Here is a 21,954-nt window from a genome sequence, read left to right as displayed (position 1 = left end):
CAGATCCGGTTTTGGACTTTATCACTGATTGCAGCAACACAGTGACAAAGTGCGCATTCATGGCACCGTAAGGGTGCAGATAAGGTTCTGTGTGTTATGAAGAAGAATGCAAGACTTTTTAGGGCAGCAATAAATTAATACAAAATATGCAGTTCTGGATAAAAGTACTGATGGGTAGGTTGCTGTTGATGATTTCCATCGCTGGCTTGTGATCGTTGTTTTTTGCACTGTTGGTTTGTGGATCTCGTTGCATGTTAGCTTGCAATCAATCCACCCCAAGTGCTGAGCTGCTAGGTGTGTGTGTGTGGGGCTGAATTGGGTTTGTCATGACAATGGAGGCAATAGCGTGATGGCCTTCTTCAAGGCTACTGTACTGTGTGTCGATTGCCTACAGCTTTTGCATGGGAACTCATGACTGAATGCAGAAGAAAATACTTTATAAATATGAAGAAAAAGAATGAAAAAATGAAAATGAAAAGTCATGAAAGCAAACAGAAGGACAAGACAGGAGGGAATTGTATGATTGTGTCAAATGTTTACTAAATTTATATGGTATACATTTATGGGAATGTTAGGTAGACCCAATTTTTTACTAAATTTATATGGGATACATTTACAAGAATGTTAAATAGACCCAATTTTTTACTAAATTTATATGGGATACATTTACAAGAATGTTAAATAGACCCAATTTTTTACTAAATTTATATGGGATACATTTACAAGAATGTTAAGTAGACCCAATTTTTTACTAAATCAACCTACCTATCCTAACCATTATACAAAATATATATATATATATATATATATATTGATTTCTAGATTCATTTTCCCATTATTGGATGTGCAATCAATAAAAAAAATATTGATTTGTACATTTATTTTTCCATTATTGGATCTGCAATCAATAAAAAAAATAAAAAATAAAAAATAAAAAATCTAGATTCATTTTCTCATTATTGGAATTGCAATCAATAAAATAAAATAAAAATAATTTTTAGATTCTTTTTCCTATTATTGGATCTACAACCAACAAAAATCAACCACATTCATCATAATTATTAGATTCTTTATCAAAGGTGGGTCTATTTAAATTTTTCCTATATTTATTGATTTATTACTTTGTAATAACAAAATATTATATATTTATTAAAACTATCTACATTAAATTAAAGAATCTTAAATAGTAATAATCATGTAAGCATGTAATTTGGTGGTTTTAATAATAAAAGTTGGATCATTTTTCAAACTAAAATATATTCAATGGTTTATTATATCTTTAAGGTAGAAATTAAACATAGAATTATGATTTAGCTAGAAACAAAGTAATATTATAAATTATAAATTTTTGACTAGATATGTATGTATACTAGAAAGATTTAAAGATTTAAGTTATATGATATTTGATAGTTAAATATTTATATTTTTGGTAGTATATAAAGGCTTGTTTTACATATAGCAAGTATAAAATTCTATTAATTAAATATTTTCTTCTAGTGTGCTATAAAAATTGGATTCTTATAGTAGTCTATTTTTCTATTCAAAGATAATTTCTTGTTAAGCAATATTTTGTCTTTATATTCTTCAATAAATCTATTAATACCACTATTTAAAAAATTCATTGAAGCTATTATTAAATGATTTGAGATACTAGTATTAATTATAAAATTAGATTCTATAGAATATTAATTTTAATTTTAAAAATAAATTAACTAAAGAATATTAGCCAAAGAATGAAAATAAATAAATTTAAAATATGTAATACTATTTATTTTACATGAACAATGCTTAAGCATTATTGATTGTTTCATTTTTTGCTTAACATATAATGAATTCAAACTCAAGTTGTAGAATATTTTAATAATAGAATAGAATAGAATAGAATAGGAGATTCATAGACAATACTATCTTATTTTTTATAAATTTAATATTTTCAGAATTTGATTTATTTATGTTAATCATGTCTTTCTCTCTAATTATTTATTTTGTTACTTTTATAAATTTTAAGCCAAAATTTAAAGAATATATAGCTTTATAAATAAAATTTCATGACTTTAAATTATAAATTTTAATGTAATAAGCAATTTAAAATATTTTTAGTTTATACAATGTTCTATGATAAATTATTTTATGTATAATAAATACATTGTTCAAAACGTGTTTAAGGAATAAAAAGGCACTTTGATCTTTTTATAATTATTTTTAATAAAGAGACCAAATTTTTAATTATCAAATGTTTTCAAAGATCTTGTCTATATTATGTAATAGAGTAATGAAAATAGCTTTATACTTGAAGCCCACTTTACAAGACCATTATTCTAATGCCTTATTAAGGCTTAGTAGAGAATAAATCTTTTTTGAAAGACTTGGCCTTTACATGTAGTGTAGAGTGAAAAGATGCTATAAATTAAACCAAACTATTTTTTTTATTTCAAGTATAAATATGTTGGTATATGCCTTAATTCTAAAAAATTTAGAAATTCTATATATATATATATAAACAACAACAACAACAACAACAAATTTTTGTTACTTATAGGTTATTTTAATTATTTTATAACATCAATTTTTAATCATTTCTTTAAAACAACTCTTGAAATTTATGCAATCAAAATGCTAAGAATCAACACTATTCATGTTTTATAGAAAGAAATTACATTCTACCTCATCTATTCTTCAGAAGGCCTTTAGATCAATTTTTCTAAGTTCAAAGCCAAAATAATAAGAGTTCTAAAGTTCAACCAATCTAAGAATTTAAAGGTTTTAGTTTCTTGCATTATCTTCTACATATAAAGATTATTTATTTTATAATCTCTAATTTTAAAGCAAAAACATAATAAGTCTTTATATAATGGTTTAATTTTTTTCTATTAATTCTTTAAATAATTTAGAATCATAGTATTAGATGATAAACTAAAATTATAGATAAACTATATTTTAATATACTTTGACCTAAAGTTTAATTATTGATTAGATTTTTGATTGAGTTTTATATTTCTTACATCATTAAAGATTTTTCTATAAGACTTGATATTAGTTATTTAAATATTTTTTTATTAGAGTACTATAACTTTATCTAAAAATATATACTTATTTTATAATATGCTTATATTTGAATATAAATTAAAATTTTATCTTATTTTAGTTATTTTTATAGTATTTTTTAATTACTTATAGATAATACTTTTTTATTTTTTATTATTGAAAATATAACTAATAAGAATAAAGAATAACTTTACAAGTCTTTAAAAAAACTTGTTTCTATACTTTAATTAAAATTATCAAAAAATGTAGTTTAAAATGGATTTTATAATTTTTTTTTTCTAGAATCATTTTTTGCTTTTTGTTATTATATTTTATCAATAATAAATTTTAATAAATTTATCAATTAATTAATATTCTATATATTAAAATTAAAATACCATTAAATAAAAAATACGATTTATTTTTTTATCTTTATCTTTAAAAAAGTAAAGAAATTCTTCTAAAAATAATACTCTACTTCCTCCCATTATAAATGTCTAAGTGTTTAAATATTATTTCTTCTTATGCTTTGATTTAAATTAAAAGAGTACAAAAAGATAATTTAATAAATCTCATACAAATATGTGATTGATGTATATTATAGATTCTATTAAAATCTTTTAAGTTTCTAATTATTACAATAAATATCTATTAATTATCCTTATTCTATCTTTTGGTAGACTTTATTGGTTTGTGACTCTATTTTATGCCTATGTTGATTGTTTTAACTATATTATGGCATAGACTATTAGTCTTTCATCTCCGACTTTAGATTTTTTCTACTAAATTTTTTTAGTAAGGTCTAATTTTAATAAATTAAATTTTATTACATCAAATATATTTAAAGAAAAATAAAAGCCTTATTTTTTTTATTATAAGAGTGAATAAACTTCTCAACTAGTGGATATACTTTTATCTTAATGTCTTTCATAGTATTTTTGTTTTGTAGTTAAAAAAATATTAATTATCTTAGTATTAGGTAAAATAAATTATGCATAATTATAGAGAAGAAATTAGAAGTGACAAATATTAAATTATTACTAAATATTAAATATACTATAACCATCTTTATTTTTCATAATAAAAAATCAAAAATAAAAATAAAAAATCCTTCTTTTTTCTTCTTCTTGATATAGCTAAATTATCTTCTATTTTTAATAGTTTTTTCAAACTCATATAAATCTATTTTTAATTTTCATTTTTATTAATGTTTTTCATCTTTTTGTTTTTCTTGAGCTTAACATGTAGATTTCTCACTTGATGATTGTCTTTTTAAAAGTTGTTAAAATCAACTTAAAAACATTGTGAATATCTTACTTGTTTATTATTATTTATTAATTTTGATCTTCTCTAATTCTATTTTTTTATTATTTTATTCTAAGTCTCATTTTCTTTTAGTATATTCTAATTGAATTTTGTACAGTGACATTTATTTGGTTTTTTAGTACAAAAGATTGTCCACAGTGCCTTGAATCTTAACTAACATGTTGATACTATGCAATAGTAAGGAGTCGTAAGACAGAAAATTTCTTTTATAATAGTAATGTTTAGTTTAAATATCTCTTTTTTGATTATGATAAAGAATTTAGTTTTTTTTCAAATAATTAATTTAATGCCTATGCTTGATAATATAGATAATACATATACAAAGATATAATAATACTATAAATATATGTATATACATAATTGATTATTTTTGAATACATGTACCTATTTTTGGAATCTCTTGCTATATAAAATATATGACTTAAAATATCTTTATCAATATATAATTGTTAGAAAATATTTCTATTATTAATCTAATAGCAACTTCATTTACTCTAAATTCATAAATTATATTTTAAAATATAATTTAAGTAAGAATTTAAATTTAGATTAATATCATTTATAATTGAGAAATAATTTGATATTTATCTATATATTATACATATTTGTATTATCAAAGTATAACATATTTTCTTCAAAAATTAAAAAAATTATTGTTGAAAAGATACTAATAAAAAAATGTTTTAAGAATAAATTTTTCTTCTTTTAATATTTTTTATCGATTTCTATCAAATCATTTTAATTTCTAAGTAATAAATTTCCTAGTTATAGAAATATTCTTATATATTTTTTTCTTTGGCATTTCTTTTAATGAATCAGTGTCTAAATATGTATCTTGATTAGATATTGGATTTTCTAAGACCATCAAACATTCACCTTCCATTATAACTCTAGTCACATTATTTTTCTCCAACTTCATTGAACTCTCAACATTTCTTATTTCATATACACCAAGAGCTAGATTTTATATTATTTTTTTGCATATATCAAGTTGCATGCTGCTATATTTAGTCAAACTATTATTACCAACTCTAAGCTCTTGCAATCCTAAACAACATTTTATTCTAACTCTTACTCAAACCAATTACATTAAAAAAATTCCAAGTCTCTAAATTATAATTGTCAAAGTAAGAGAAATTAGAAACATTTTATTATAAATAATCTATGTAGACAAATGATATAAGAACAAATCAAAGAGTTGTTGATGCCATCCATTTGTGCTTCCATAGAAGTAAAAATTATTTCTTTCAAAAGCACACACACACTAGTAGTCTTTAACACCTTTCATTTGTTCCACAGCAATTTATTTTCCACTAATATAATGAAAAATTCAATCAATCAATCAATGAAGAAGAGCAACCTTTTAAGATTACAAGAGCTCATGACTTTGAGGCTCACCCTGGATGCTCTCATTTCATATCTTCTCCCAAAATAGTGTGCTCCATGTTCCTGCTACATCCTCCTCCCCCCCCCCCCCCCCCCCCCAACAACACAATATGTTGTTTCTCTGCTAAATTCTACATGGACACCCTTTAAATGACCACATTTATGCAAAAGTGTACTACTTAACAGGCAATGAGCAGCAGAGATCTTCACAGCCAGCGACGCCTGGCCATGCACTCCAATTGTTTTTCCCACTGACTGACCAGGTGCTTCCATTCATGGCGCCTTCAGAACCTGAGGTTTCCCTTCTGATCTGAGCTGCAGCAGAAGCACCACAATGGATGCAACCATTTGACAGAGTCAACCATGATGGCCCTGACAACTCCTCCTAAGATTTGTGGAGCTTGGCAACATCTTGTTGTTGCTGTTGTTGTTGTTGTTCTAGTTGTTATTGATGTTGCTCCTCCTCAAATCCTCTTCCTCCTCCTCATCTCCCACTCATGAACCCCCTTCTGTCCTCGCCGTCTCCTGACATTAAATTACATTGTATTAATGCATATTATCGTCCGTATTGTATTGAATTACCATCGACAAGAAGCACTGGAATGCAAGGCGCGTTTGTTTGTTTGTTTGTGTGTCGTGTCGACCTCCACGCCGCTGTGGTGTGACGTACGTGGCTTCGGATCCTATGACAAGAGGAGAGAGTGAGGGAGGAAAAAGAAAAAAGGAGTGATTTAGAACTCGAGGTTTGGGGTTATACTTTTGACACAGTGATCTCGTCATACCTCCGTCGTGCCGAATTCAATGTTGTCTACGTACTCCAACATTAAATTGCGCCTCTCTGCTGACTTGGAGTTGTACCTGGAAACGACAGGTGGTACCAACAGTTTCGAGCAAGACTTTGAAGTATCGGTCTAGCTTGCAGAATGATCAAAAGCACTTAATTTCAGGTGCCTAGGTTCTGGGACAGCGAGGATTATCAAACAAGAGTGACTAAGTAAATAAACTAATCCTTGGTTCTTCCTAGATCGTTACTTGTAACTGAACTCAGCGTACACTTGTCCTTGATCGGAGCCTATATGTGTTCTTCTCAGGATACGAGTAACGGCCTACTAGAGTGGTAGAAATATCGCCCTTTGAAACTGTACTCCTCATAGATGTGGCCCTAGTACACGTAGTAGAAGCTCAGCTTAGTTCAGATCATTAGAAATAATCTTTCAGTTGCCACAGGAATGGTAGTCCTTTCCCCCCCGGTCTAGCATTTACGTTGCACGCATTTTGAATGAGGGCAGAGAGGTGGCAGAAACGGCAGGGAGGCAGTCAGACCCAACGGCAGTCAATGGATCCAATGACCCCACAAAGGCCTGCAGGTGGCGGTGTGTTAAGGCTATTGCGACTTTAATGACGCCTTACTTGCAACAACTGTTACTTTGCACGATCGTTGAAGTTAGTGTGCACCCGTTCCCTGGGAGTCCCAACTAACCCAAGAACCTTCCCCAACCGACATGCTAGCCTGACGAGGTTGATCAAACTCACAGCAAGAATTTCCTCCCTCGTACCAGGTATCGCACAATTCGCGGCTAATCCAGGTTGTTTCAAAACAAATCTGCATAGCAGGTTTATGTCAAAGGTGTGATAAAAAGTTCGGGAAGATAATTTGAAACAGAAGTTCCTTTCTAGACACCGTCTAATGTGCTGACTTTGATTGTTATTATGTCGTGAAGCAATGAGAGGCCGAATCCAATGACTGATGTTTCACTGTTCCATAGGGTGGTTAGCTACAAAGTGATGTCGAGGATCCCTAAGGAGTGTTGCTTGGATTGTTTTTTGAAAGCTTAAACGATAGCAACTTTCGGTTCCCAGTGATTTGAACTTGCCCTACCCGTTCTGGCAACAGCCCAACCTCCTCATTGAAAAACTGAGGGATTGGATGCTCTGGTCTATATCTGTGACATGCAGATGCCTCGACTGTTGGAGTGGTCGGAGTAGGCGGACCGTCGCACACCCATGCAGTTGAATTGTACACCATAATCAACCAATGTGACCCTGAGCCATATGCGAGCTTCATCTGCTCTGGGTTTCTTCTCGAATTCAGAATCAACGAGACATTTCTTGGCTAATGCCAGATAGCGATCAAACGAAAACTGGTGGAGGTTCATTGTTTAGTGTTTTCAAACCGAGCGACTAATCACCAGTCTCCGTCTCCCTGCAACCCCAGATTTACTTTTATCTTTCACAACTTGAGTGATGATTTGCAAATGGAAGTGAATTGTGAAAGTATCCGGTTGGCTGAATGTTTGAGAACCAATCTGCGAATGGGTATCAATTACCTGCAGATGGGCATAAAGCTGTGACTGATGTGAGCCTTCTTTAGAGCAGAATCTGCGTTGTCAAAGCTGCGGACAGGTTCAGCAAAGGTAACCTGCAGTGGCGAGGAGTTTCAGCGGCCATTTCTTTGCACTGCGGTGCCAGGATCTGTCACAGATCGTGAATAAATGCAGGTGAGGCGAATGAAGTCCAAGGGCAGGTAACCAGGTGTTGCACAACATCAATGAAGTGCTCGCCAGTGGTGATGGACTGAGTGAACTCTTATCATTTCCAAATTGAAAGTGGTCACTAAACCTCCCTTTCAGACATGGATCCCGAAAGATGGACCCAGAAGTAGTGGAGCCATGGATGGTGGAGCTTACTTGCTTGCGATTCTTAGATTGCAGATGTTCTGAGTCCCTTGATGGAGATAAAGGCTTGGTGGAGCATTTATGAAGCAGCAAGAGAAATCTTTGCTCGTGGATTACACCGTCGTTCTTTCCATGTGATACTTTACAGGAAGCTACACCACTTCAGTTCCTCAACAGAGATTGAGCTGCCACGATTCAGTAACATAGCCAAACCTGGTTATACACAAGCTTCAACCTTCTGAATATCGATAAGAATAATAGGTGTTGTTCACCCAAACAATGAACTGCCGGCTAGCGTGCGCATCAACCGATGGATGAGTCCGCGGCACAAACCAGGTGTGGTGTAATCAGTGTACCCCTAAAACGTCGATTATGTCATCTGAGGGAATGAACTTGCTCCCTCCCTCCCTCCTTTCCTTCCGAGTGCTGCTCCTCAAAGCCCTCTTCCAGCAATTGCAAGCAAGTCCCGGGATTTCGAACTCATCCCAGCATTTCCGATCACAACTTCGATTGCATATTCCACCCGCAACTCAGGCTGCAACCCACAACGCCCCATTAGCGGCACGCCCTTCCATTGCAGATCACAGTCTCAGGAACCAGAGGAGCTTCGGATTTCGCGAGAGCAGGAGAAACGCAGATTCCCCTCGGCGCTAATCGTTCAACACAAGCAAAGCCAGTGCAGATTTTCACCAGACTCATGTTTCGAAGATCTGGAGTCTGTTTCATCCTCGGCGCCGCAATCTCCATCCCAGATCGACCCAGATTCATATTCTAGTTGTTGAATGCCTATTTCATTAACAATAGTAAAAGTAAAATGTTTAATATCTTAAGATTCTGTTACAATGATTAGCTTTACACACACACAAACTCTCTCGCAGACACATATTTTTATATTTATATAGATGTAATATGTAAAGGTGGCATGCCATTGCAACAAACGGCACAACCTGTTCTTTTATTTCGTTTTGGTCTACTCCGAGTTCATATGTCATCGCAACAGATACTTCCACACAATTTTGTTAAATCTTCTAATTGGAATACAAACATATAAAATCAGATACATGCATGTACAGCAAACCCCTCCATTTCTTCATAGAGTCCAAGAGTTTTTCACGAGAAAGTCCATTTCCTGGAAGCTTGCTGCACAATTTCGATCCTTCGGCATCATCGCCGACTGTTTTTGATGTGGGTCATTTGACGCAGAGCAGCGATAGACCGAGGGCGATCCTCACAATTAACTGGGTTCCTCTCGATTCAATTCTCTATGTGCTTTTTTGAGGCAATTTATTGAAGGAGTTGTGGTTGTGGTTGTGGATGGAAGCGGGAGAAGCCATGGCGACGTATGAGTTGCGGTAGACGGCGTACGTGAAGCTCGTCCTGCACTCGTTGAAGCACACATCCAGTGTGTTGAACGGCGCCTTGATCGGACGCGAGGGAGGAACGGGCGATGGGAAACCCACAGCTTAGGTCACGAATTGCGTGCCGTTGTTTCATGGGAAGCTGGGCCTGTTGTCCATGCAGGAGCTGGCGCTCACGCAGGTGGAGGAGTACCTGGTTGGTGGCGATGACGGGTCGTTGAAAATTGTTGGGTATTACCATGCGAACGAGCAGTTTGAAAACCACGAGCTGAGCTCTGTTACAAAGATGATTGGTGACCACTTTGCTAAGCATTGCCCGCAAGCTGCTATTGTTTCATTGGATGACATGCTGCCTCAAGGTCTCGCGAAAGGGAACACTGAGGCGGCAGGTGAACCCTTCCATAATATGTGACGGAAGGGTTGGGATGGCGGATAGCAGGGTCTGGGGAGGTGCAAAGTATGGAGATGCGGTTAAAGGAGACAATGGCAAACAGCATTTTGAGCGCTTTCATTATGGAAGAGCGTAAGTGCCGCGTCTCCTGATTTGACAAACATTTGGACGATGTTGCTAAAGATTGGCTGAATCCTACCCATTTCAATTAAGTACAGGTTTATGCTTATCCTCGGATTAAAACCAATTTTAGTTCTTTGATGACACTTCAACTGCAGCGATGCCACACGCACTATCAATGTCATCGTTCTGGGGTTTTCTTTTTTATGAGTTCTTGTGACAAAGACCTTGTGTAAATAATTTTGACATCATTAGAAATATATTCTCTAGTTTCCGATTCCTGCGGAGTGCAATTTCTTTTTGAATGGTGCTTGTTCTTCTCCCCAATTTATGCTGTTCGTCGGCATTATCGTGATTGTCGGTTAATTCGCGATTGAATAGAACAACCACTTATGAAAAACAAATAATTAAATAAAAATAAGTACCTGAATTCTGCTAGAATGCCTACGTTTTTACGGTTCTAACTTCTGTTACTTCTTTACTATTATTATTATTATTATTATTATTTACTCAGTCGGTGTACATGGCAGACATTACCACCAGTAGATAATATCTTATGCCAAGCGAAACAAAACATTCCGGATGGTTGTCAGAATATTGGGCATGTTTAAAAGTTACAAATTTACCAAAAACCAAATCGTTGATCTTATGATCATTTGTTAAAACTAGATTTGGTCATGTAACGTCGCAGTGAATCTTCCGGGATGATTAGTTCACAAATCAAACGTGTGGACCTTCTGCCAGAAACCCTACGATTCTACATCTTCAAACATGAACTGCTGGAGTCAATCCTTGCGGTGTACTAGCGTCATGCATCACAGGTTAGCTCATAAACTTAAATTCACTTAAGTGCAACCCCAACTGCCGCACTCTGACGGCACAGCGCCCTCACAAGACTCATACTCTGATTACGCATCACCTAGATTGCTGTTGACCATCATGAAATGTAGTGATGAGCTTCACATTGCTCTTGCCACACAAAGTCGGCTTAACACAGTAATCAAGCAGCGGGATACAGGCTACATTTACCCTAAGCTCCTACCTCATACGTGTTTCAATTAGTTGCGTCAATGTTGAAAGTAGCAACGTAAAACACTTGGTTTGTTGACGCACCGCCACAGAAGCAATTTTTGTCATCCTGCTACTTGGTGTTGCATCTTTAGGCCCACGCATACGTAGCCACCACTTATAATCAAGCTCCTCCACATTCGGAACGGATCTTCAAGACTATGAAGGTCTGGTGTGGACATGGCATCAGATTCCTGTTCAAACAGGCAGCTAAAGTCGTATGAGGTTTACCGAACTCGAAAGCTTAGATCCGCACAAAACGCCCTTGATTTTCATAACGATTGTTTTTCCGACCCCGCCTTAGTCAAATCGTCTGGATAATATGGTTAGTGCAGCCCCCATGATTTCCCGATAATCTAAGTATCAATGTTAACACAGACTTTACAGAGCTTTCCATCGAAACCGATAAGGATTCGTAGTTCTGAATCGCACTGGAGTATCTCCTTGCATGAGTGGCCTGATTCTGCACGAGATCTAGGATAGACCGTGTGAGAAGATCGACTGGAGGCATCGTCGCATTCGATAGATATACCTAGTCCGTGCAATCCAGTCCTTCAGGGACACTGAAGAAGACCAACGGATCACGGCGTGATCCACTGCTTGTCGAGGATATTAACCAAGATATGAATGGAACCAATTTCTATCACCCTCACACAGTGACCAGGATTGATCAAAGCACTCCCTAGCGTGGTAAGAGTAAAGTGGCCATTTCAATGCGGGTATATTCTGTGCCAGTTCTGCAGCCCTCATCTGACCCAACCATGGTCGAATGGTGACTTGAAGAGGGAGAAGTTCTGACTTCGTGTGATGGCCATTGCTGCAACGTGTAGTTTTGAGTAGGCCGCTCGGCACTTTGCAGCAGGGGTTCTAGTACACTAACTACATGCTGCCACACACACATACACATACACAACCAAATCAAGTGTGTTAATGGGTGGTCTAATGAAACCGTAAACTTGAAAATGAAAATATCATGAAAGCACAGAGATCATGACCAGCAGCTAGGTAGAGCAACCGAACCTTCATGGATGGTCTCCTGCTCTTCTCAAAACTTGCACACATCAAGGCCAAGTCCACAAGCTTAGCATACGTTTCTTGAGGATATTTCCCCTCGAGTTTGCAATCTACAATACTTGCAACGTTGCCATCTTTACTCTGCTCCCTTCTGAGCTTTGTCTGCAGCCAGTCGAGGTCAAATTTTGTTAAGGATCTCGTACTCTGAATAATCTAGGCAGCTAAAATCTAAGAGATCACGTGCGCAATCACGAATAGTTTGCGCTGCTCACCCATTCGATAAGATTAGTGTCCTCATCAGAAGTAGAATTGAGAACAATGGCTCTGCGGCCAGTTATCAACTCCAATAAAACCACCCCAAAGCTGTAAACGTCGCTAGCTGTAGTTAGTTGGCGACGAAGGAAGTACTGAGGATCGAAGTACCTGATGCAGAAGGGCACTGTGATGTCAACAAGGAAAAATGCCGTGGTAATGAGGTTCTACTAACTACGAAGGTATTGGCAGATTGTGAAGAAAATAAAAAGAAGCATTGTAAGGGTGACTCAAATAGTTGGAGTCTACCCTGCGGTGCCCGCTGGCCTGGTGGACACATGCGTGTCAATTTCCGGTGACTCTCTGGAGATACCAAAGTCAGCCACTTTCGCCACCAGATTTTCGTCCAGCAAGATGTTGCTTGGCTTCACATCTCTATGGATCACCGGAGGATCCTATAAACACCAAGTTTTTCTTTAAACAAAGAAGAAAAACAAAAAAACAAAAAAAAAATCATATTTATTTCAAAAGTAAGATGCGGAGGAACAATCGTCAACGCATCAGTGCAATGGGTGCACCCCTAGCAATTCCTTTTAAAAAAAGAATAAGCGGAGTTAGAATGTTTTTGATTCGAGAAAAATACCGCAAAGGAATGAAGGTAGTCCAATCCCTGAGCAATATGAAGTGCAATCTCAAGGCGCTTGTACCAGTCCAACATGATGTATTTACCAGCATTCTTCCCTGCGATCCCAATTACATGATTTTAGAGGAACATAGTCTACACAGAATGAACACCCAATCTATCTTTTCTCTGAAATCATAGGATTGAATGTGAAACATGTGCGAGGGGTCCTATTTACCACGATGATCTTCATGGAGAAGGCTGTGAAGATTTCCTAGCTTCATGAACTCGTACACCAAAATCTGTAACCAACACAAGCAACAACCCCCACCGCCACATGTGGTCAGATTTGAAGCCCACTACTCCCATGCTCCAGAATATTACAAAACAATAAGAACATTCTCATGAGAACAGTCGGAAGAGAAATAGAAAAAAGTACCTGGTAATCTTCCTCATCACAGAATCCCTCAAGCCGAACCAAGTTCTTGTGGTGGAGTCTACTCAACAGTAACACCTGACAACCCCGAGATTATTCAAAAGTTGAGAATAGGTTGAGGCTGTAGGTATTAAGGGCATTTCGCCAAAAGGAACGCATTATGATCTTCATGTAACTTAGTCAATTGAAAACAACATACCTCATTCCTGAACTGCTGGTGGCCTGCTCCTGAGTTGGGGCTGAAGACAGGGGCGGCTCGCTTGAGAGCCAAAGTGCGACCATCAGGAAAGTGACCGACAAATACCTTGCCGAATCCACCTTCGCCAATTTCATGGGCCTTGTCGAAGCCATCGGTTGCCTTGGTTAATTCTTCTAATGTAAATCGCTGTACACCGTTCGGAACTTCCCATAGTGCACTACTATACCTCATGCTACCCACTGTCATCACCACACAAAAATAAGAAAGAAAAACTTTTTGCAGAAGGGTTTTTAGTGGAGCACTGAAACGAAAAACGTATTTTTTTTTAATTCCAAATGCACAATCCAATATCTAGACAAGTACCTTCTTTACCTATGCTGAAAAAGTCAGGACGAGACTTGGGTCCCTCCCTGGCTTTGCTCTTGCGTTTAAATAAGAAAAAGTATGCTAGGGTCATTAGGAAAATCATAAGCACAGCTCCGCCCACGGTAACACCTATAATTGCACCAATTCCGAACTTCTTGCTCGATTTCACTTCATCTGCAAGCACGGTCAAAACCGACCATTTCAGAACAAAGAACGCCACAAGACGATAGAAAATAAAGTTAAATGAAGACAGATGTAGGTATCATGCTAGTGACAATTGACTGGAAACAAGCCAATCATAAAATCAGTGTTAAGGGGAATGGATTGCACCTTTAAAACAAATGCAAGTAGTTAAGTTAACAGGATGTTGATCTGGAGGACATGCGGGACACCGTGTTCCTGTAATAAGGAGAAAACGAAAGAGATAATACTGAGTATAATCTACTGCATCCTTGAGTAACTAAGCCTGTTTAGCATACCCGAGCTACCTTAAAGCTACACCACAGCATAGCATATTCGTCCAGCACAGCTGATGAAAATGCTGAAGAATAATTCGATAAGGCTGAAAGAACGGTTCCTGTACCATTTCCCGTGGCCAGTTGAAAGTTGAGGCAATTTTGAGGCCTGATGCAGGCCGAATCTGAGTTGGTATCACCAACAAAGCAATTGTATTGGAGAGAGGCCCTATAAAGAGTAATAAGGATACTTTGCATCACTTAAGGAAACGTCTGATATGGGCAGAAAAGTATATTCGCTCAGCAGTTATATCATATTTTAGTGTATAAGGTAATCTATCTTGAACATCAGTTTCAAATTCGGCTCACAAAACACTGTTAAAACGTGGAGCACAGTAGCAATTCCAAAAGAAGTTGACAAACTTACGTAATATTTTGGGACACGCTTGGCCTGTTCCCATTTAAGTAGTTGCACTCCATAGATCTGCAAAGAAGAAGCCGCAACCAAGTGGCCACGTCAGTCCTCTAATAATACAGCATACATTATCACAGGAAAAAACGTAGTCCCAAACCAGTTGACCAACAGTATATAAGATACCGCAGAATAGGTTGTCACAATGCCCTTAAAAATCCTAAAATCGGTTAGACGGATTCTCAAAGCGATCTCACAAGCTAAACACACGATTGATTTATTGATTGGCAGTGGACGGAGGAGAGAACTGATGTTCCAGCCCAAGGAAAACTCACATGTTTCGCAGCCCTGGGGTGTAGGTCTCATTCAGACCTGGTGGAAGCGGTCCATAGAGATTATTATTGGTGCCTCGTCTGTTGAATTACATGTCAATGGCCGAACCTGATAATGTCAGTAACTTGAGCATAGGGTCTATCTCCCCAAGTTAGATAGCAATTTAGGCGGCAAAGCGCCATGTATTAACATATTTTCGACATCAACCAGGAATATGAGAACCACAAGCGGTTTAATGAGGCTTACATGATCGCAAGCTTAGGAAATTGCAGAAGCCAGGTAGGCAACGGTCCGTATAAGTAGTTGTTGTTGATCTCGCTGCATTGCAATAGAATGAGTTGGTTAGTTTATTAAAGCACGAGTCAGATTTAAAAGCTTCGCTGGATGTTTAGACATAATGAAGCAGGCAAAGAAGATTTAGAGCCCCTACAAATCTTTGAGGTTAACCATAGAACGCCAGCTGTCTGGAATAGGCCCTGTGAAATTGTTCTTGAACAGAATCCTGAGCTCACGAATACACAGGACAACAACAAATACATAATCGGGCAAGTATACATAAATAATCGGGCAGATTAATCATGAATTGTAACGCATCAGAAGATCAGCAGTATGCGTGAATAAAAACAAAAAATAAATAAAAGAAAATCAAAAAGACGTTGAATCTTCTTCAATTCTTCTGTTGCACCAAACTTTCAATTACCATCAAGAATTTCAACAGGAAAGATTTTATGGATTTCATGGCTTACAATTTCTCCAATTTGGTGAGTTTCGAATATTCCGGGGGAAGGCCACCGTAGAGACCACACTTATTCAAATTCCTGCACACGGACGCAAGGATTGAGAAATAAATACTTGCCAATCCTCACGTAAGGCGTTGTCAAAATGAAACCCTAAATGATCAAGTATATGCTGTTATCATGCGCAGTAGTATGTCATTGAGTTTTCAAATGTGTGGAGGATTTATTTTCCTTCAAAAAGACTCTGATGAGCTGCTTACAAGTAGGTTAAATTGACAAGCTTTCCCAGCTCCGGAGGACATACAGAGTAGAATGGACTATTCCAGATAGTCCTGGACAGCATAAACCCCCACAACGTTAATTACAAAGGCGAACAGGTTTACAAAATAATGTCTCAAGAAACTCCTACTTCTGTGGGTACTCTTCGGGCAATCGAAACACTCACTTAACCCCCCTAGATAATATGTCTACGGGGAATCGATGAACTCACAGCTCATGTAAATTCACGAGTTTGCTGAGAGGCCCCCCGTCCAAGGGACCCGTGAATGAGTTGTTTCCCAAGTACCTGTAACCAGCAGATGGGTTTGTAAGAACCCATATCATACAAACCTACCAAATCGAGTGAAGAGCTAAAATATAATTGATCCCATCAGAGCTCTTGAATATTACAATGAAGAAAGTTCTGTCACGTACAGAATCTGCAGATTGGTAAGTGTTGAGAGCTGATAAGGAAATTTTCCTCTAATCAAGGTGTTGTCCACTCTCCTGTTCCCAAGCAGAGAGCAAATTAGATCACACATATTCATCTCTTCATAGACAATCAAAACTTGCTAAATTTTCCCAGCAATCGAGGAATCCAACCAGCTAGAGAAATATGATCACTTACAAGTTTACTAACTTCGTAAGTTTGAAGATGGAGGAAGGAAATATATCGAGAGAAAGCTCATTCGAGGTAAGTATTCTGCAAAGCGCCACAAGAGAAGGTGGATAAGTAAATGAAACACCGCAAGCTGACAGTGTGCAGAACTCTCCATTCCAACGTTCACTCTACGAAAACGGAAGTGATGTGAAGCAGATAAAGCTGATCAGAACTGGAAGCTTCTACGCCACGGCCAGAACTCACAATGTCTGTAAATTCACCAGAGTCGAAAGAGCGGCAAGGTCACCCTTCACCCTATTCCATGGCCCACATTTCTCACAGTTCTTGTCGTTACCCATATCCAAAACCTTCAGCGAAGTAAGCTTGCCCAACGCCATTGGAATTTCTCCACTGAGTCCGACGTGTGTTAAGTTCCTGGGCGGGAATCGCAATGCAACAATTTTCGTTAGAAGCTCTGCATAAATTGATGGACGCTCAACTACCAACCTTAAGAACACGATGTAGGGAGCGAACCCTCTTTCGATTACGTTTTCCTTCGCAGTCGGATATGGACTAAAAATATGCAGAAAGTGGTGCTCGGAAGCCAGTGGTGAAGAGATGAAATGTGACGATTCTTACAGTGTGACGACGTGGCCTGTTGTATCGCAATCCAACCTCATCCAGACGGCAACACATGGATCTGTGCCAATCACCCATGAAGGCATGGACCTTGTTATCCACTTAGTATCCAACACTTCTTGCAATGCATTGCCTGAAATTTCCACACCCAACTTGTGAGCCCCTGTGCATCTGCAACATTCTTTGGTTTTTGATTGACGGAAAATATGGTTCTCGCGAGTTAGCGGCTGGTGGCAGAGATCCACCTCCATCTCGCCATCAGAAGGTGGAGATTATAGCAATAGAGCTAGCATTTGCTGAAGTTCGTAATACGAGCGGACAGAGGAGGGATTAATGGTAATTGCTTCTTTGCTCCTAAAATTTCATAACTGAGCATTGGATCGGTCCAGCAGTAAACTATGTTTACTGAAGACGTAGCGTAACCGAAGCAATATTTCATGAGCTTTACACTGCATCCGTAATTGCAAACACCGGTGTTGTTATGGAGAAATGGACGTATTAAGAACCGCGTACCTTCTTCAATGGTGGCTGCACCTCGGCTACATAAGGAGGTGAACATTGCCACTAATAAAACAGATACTAAGAGCGTGGGCCGCTCGGATCCTCCCATATCACCCCACGGATTTATCGACTGCACACGCACCACTAACTTTACTGCCTTGCGCTTCGGCGCCCGAGACTCACAAGTACCCCTTGAAGATCGCCCCCATTCGGCCGACCTTTCGCGACATCAGCTACAAATGGTGTTTAGGTATTGTGTACTAAAATTTCTTGAATACCTACAAAGTCGATTTGGTGACAAGATCATAAGCTTGGCTCCTCATTGTTTGCAGCCCCATGAGCTGGCGCACAAGCTACTCCCAACACCCACAGCTACAAAGAACTAACCAACCGTCTGCCTGCACCAAACTAGAAAAGAAGACTAACAGACTGTTCAGCACCGCGATTTTGACAGCGATGGCGCAGGACTTCGAACCCACCTAAGCCCTCGGCAGCTGCAAGGAAGCACTGTAAACTAACCGGAAAGACTGAGTCAAAACAGCAATTCCTAGTCATTTCGTGTGCCTGTAAACAAAGTGAAACACTCGTTCGAACAACCCGAGCGCAGCGCGCACGACTCCATCGCAACGGTACAGAAACGTCCACCTGGACCACAAGGCAGTCCCTTGTTAAATGAAAACTCTTAAGTTCAGCATCCTCGTCACAGCTAGTTAGATATCGACACTGATCTAGCGGAATCTAGAACAAAGATCAAATAACTATCCAAGAAAGCGTTACGCGATCAATCGGTCGCTTCGCTGTGCACAATCCCACTTGAGCTGGAAGCCTCGTGCGAGAGAGCCCTTTCGACAGTCTACAATGCACCACCTGGAAACTGAAACTATTGATCGGGTCGTCTTGGTCATGGCCTACTCGTAGCCAACAAGGTGCGCAAGAGTCGAACTCGAATGGATCCCTGGTGTTGTGGCTCGACTCATCCCACAATCGCACCATCGTCCGTGCAATGCCCTTGCACATTTCGTGGGCTTCGCGTGACGTGCATGATCGCAAAGGTCCACCATACTGACACCGAAATTCCCAAAGCTAAAGCATCATGGCCTTCCCTGCTGACTGAGAAACCCCAGGTCCATCTGTCTGCTGCCATGCGAAGTTTCAATGCAACCACTGTAGCTTCCATGCACAAATTAACCACAGCAAATGATTATTGACACCTAGTTTCAAACCTTCCAAGCAACTGACAATGTTCAGACGCGGTTTTCAAGCCTGTCAGTGAAAAACTAAAACACCAAGACGACCATTATTAAGGTATTGGATGAGAGTTGGAAAAAGGATAAGTAAAACAACACAAAAAACAAAGCCCGTGGTTGATATTCTTTTGCCAACAAGGCCTGCAGAGATCTCGAAAATGAAACAAAAATCTATGAAACTGTGATGAATTTCAGTGTGACTACCGAATTGGAAATTGGAAAACCTGGAACAGCAATCCATGCCAAAAACGAATATGTTTAGATGCAGAGGTTTTAATGACAGGTTGGACCCATGCCACAAAGCTACCCTCAATGAAGAAAAACCTTTCAAGGATTCATTTTTTTTCTTCCTTAGAAGGTGTGATATTCAATGGGATATCTACTACAGTGGTCAGTGTTGTCAATAGGATTCCATGCACCTTCCATAGCAGTAGGTGACTTAGTCTTACTTCCCCTTTATTTCCACCTCTCAACTCCTTTATCCATCGGTTGTTGTGCTGTGCTTGACATTTTTGCTGCACAGTCCACACACTAGTCCTGTTTTCATTCCACATTCATTGCCCCCAAAGTGTCCACACATGATGATTCTGGGGCCAGCACTTGGATTGTACTAAACTTTTCCACCTTTTTTTTTTTTTTTTTTTTTTTTTTCCATCTTCATTCACATTCTTCTACTTCTTTTCATTATTATTTTTTTCTTATTTAAATGTGTTATTTGTTATCTTGCTAATTTAATAATTTTTGGTGAAATATCATTTTTTTTCAATGTGATGTTTGTGGGTGTGATCCAGATATCTAAGCAGTGGGGTACTGTCAGAAAGGGACTTGTGGATGCCATTTGCATCACCAAATGCCTCTTTCCTCTTGCCTTGCAGATTTTTCATACTGCACAGTTTGGTGGATACAGGCTTCTAACAATGACCTATTTGATTTCATCTCTAGCATGTCAATATTGGCAGTATAATCCAGAATCAAGGTCACAAAAAAACACAACTCAGTAAAATCTTACTTTAGAATCCATCTGGGAGATTGCACAATAAGAAAGAAGGCATGAACAACTCTGAAAGTTCACACTAAAATTCGTTATTCTCACCATGGCAGCAATTCTTTTGATCATAACATCTTTCCATAAACAAATTCATACTCCCATGTCTGAATTAGAGAAAAATTAACTAAATTATGGATACAAAACAAATCTCATGGAGATCAAAATAAAAACGCAACAAAAAATATAATAATAATAATGATAATAATAATATTATTATTATAAAAAACACAGTGAATGAAATCATCTCTTAGTAAAAACATGCCATACCAAACTCAACTGGGTTTTGCAAGTTGTGAGATTATGATTCAGCTAGTAAAGGTTGTCCTCTAACAGGCATTTTGATGCTTACTGCTGTGAAAAAGAACCTCTGTAGGATCCTGCATCCAATCTTATTTACTATTTCTATTTGTTAGTATTATTATTATGATTGTTTTTGTCTGTTGTTTGATTTATATTTACCTCTCTTCCACTATCCCTGTGACTTCCGAAATGGATCCAATATAAGCTACAATTAGGTCAGCAGCACCATCCCAGTGACAAAGCACAAGAGGTAGGCTGCCCTATTCCCCCTTGTTTGGTCTTTTCAATAAAGATAAGCGTGAGTAGAATGATGTCTGTGGGTTTACTGTAGACTCTAAATAGTAGAGGGTGTGTCGGTGCACATGTTGCATCCTTCCCCTTCTGCCCACAACCTGCGTTGGCCTCACATTTAGATACTTGGGGTTGGGGGGGGGGGTGCTTGGAATAGGGTCCCGGGAGAGCCACTAATAGGCGGTCAGTTGTCAGTGGCTGGGAATTGCCCCTTGCTGCCCTGGCTAGTGCGCCATGAGCTCACCGCATCTACCCGTGGCCCATCCCCATTGGCACCAATGGATGGCGATGCCCTAAGACAAAGTTTAAAACTTTATAAAATTTGTTTCTGGGATCCATTATATTGTGATGTAGTAACATGTAGTTTGAATTTGTTAAAACTAATTGATTATATCACAAGCATTGATGTGTAGGAATTTTGAACCACGTGCAAATGTCCAATTAGAATAAAAGTAAAATGATATGATTTAGCACAATATCAACATCCTAAAAACAATTTGGTATGTTTTTCTCCAAAAAAATTAGAAGGGTGCATTTCAAATTAGAATAGAATTCTACATTTGCACCGTATCTAAATGAGTTTACCATTATGTGTTCAAGTGATACAAGGTTTTTAAAAATCAATCTAAAATAATATTTATAGTTTTTTTTAATATGTATTTTTAATATGGGTGTTGTAAGATTGCTATGAACACGTAAAACATCCAATTATATATTTTTTGAAAAAATAAAATAGTATTACAATCTTAAATTTAAAAGAAAAAATCGAATTATATTACATAATTTAATCCGGTTTTAATACTGTAAAACATCAAAAATGATTTGCAATCTTCAGAAATCCTTACCTTGCATACGCTTCAAAGAATGGCTTAAGAATTTTTTAATTCTTCTTATT

At 37.4% G+C, this 21,954-nt stretch overlaps 1 protein-coding gene and 1 pseudogene across 11 annotated transcripts; one reads left to right on the top strand and one right to left on the bottom strand.

Moving 5' to 3' along the window:
- The first annotated feature begins 9,807 nt into the window (after window positions 1-9,807).
- On the top strand, window positions 9,808-10,324 carry LOC141046139 (ER membrane protein complex subunit 8/9 homolog pseudogene; annotated as a pseudogene).
- Window positions 10,325-11,102: 778 nt separating this feature from the next.
- On the bottom strand, window positions 11,103-19,252 carry LOC112291123 (uncharacterized). 11 transcript variants are annotated; one of them, XM_090255952.1, is made up of 25 exons: window positions 19,041-19,172; window positions 18,653-18,818; window positions 18,186-18,451; window positions 17,673-17,805; window positions 17,298-17,468; window positions 17,061-17,135; window positions 16,868-16,939; window positions 16,665-16,739; window positions 16,435-16,506; window positions 16,184-16,255; window positions 15,868-15,939; window positions 15,684-15,755; window positions 15,440-15,517; window positions 15,120-15,176; window positions 14,821-14,921; window positions 14,568-14,636; window positions 14,244-14,411; window positions 13,872-14,110; window positions 13,676-13,750; window positions 13,475-13,538; window positions 13,258-13,355; window positions 12,924-13,069; window positions 12,635-12,785; window positions 12,369-12,524; window positions 11,103-12,234 (listed from the first exon to the last, which is right to left on the bottom strand). In XM_090255952.1, exons 3-25 carry the CDS (start codon window positions 18,280-18,282, stop codon window positions 12,031-12,033), a joined length of 2,517 nt encoding a protein of 838 aa, XP_090112078.1. In that variant the 5' UTR covers window positions 18,283-18,451; window positions 18,653-18,818; window positions 19,041-19,172; the 3' UTR covers window positions 11,103-12,030. The 11 variants fall into 11 exon arrangements, with proteins under 11 accessions (XP_090112078.1, XP_090112073.1, XP_090112076.1 ...); XM_090255947.1 differs by having other exon boundaries at window positions 14,235-14,411; window positions 18,186-18,818; window positions 19,041-19,246; XM_090255950.1 differs by having other exon boundaries at window positions 18,186-18,818; window positions 19,041-19,203.
- Window positions 19,253-21,954: the final 2,702 nt, after the last annotated feature.

This window comes from Physcomitrium patens, chromosome 14, assembly GCF_059467195.1.
Source record: "Physcomitrium patens ecotype Gransden chromosome 14, ASM5946719v1, whole genome shotgun sequence".
In the NCBI taxonomy this organism is placed as follows: Eukaryota; Viridiplantae; Streptophyta; class Bryopsida; order Funariales; family Funariaceae; genus Physcomitrium; species Physcomitrium patens.
This window is presented reverse-complemented; position numbering and strand designations above follow the sequence as displayed.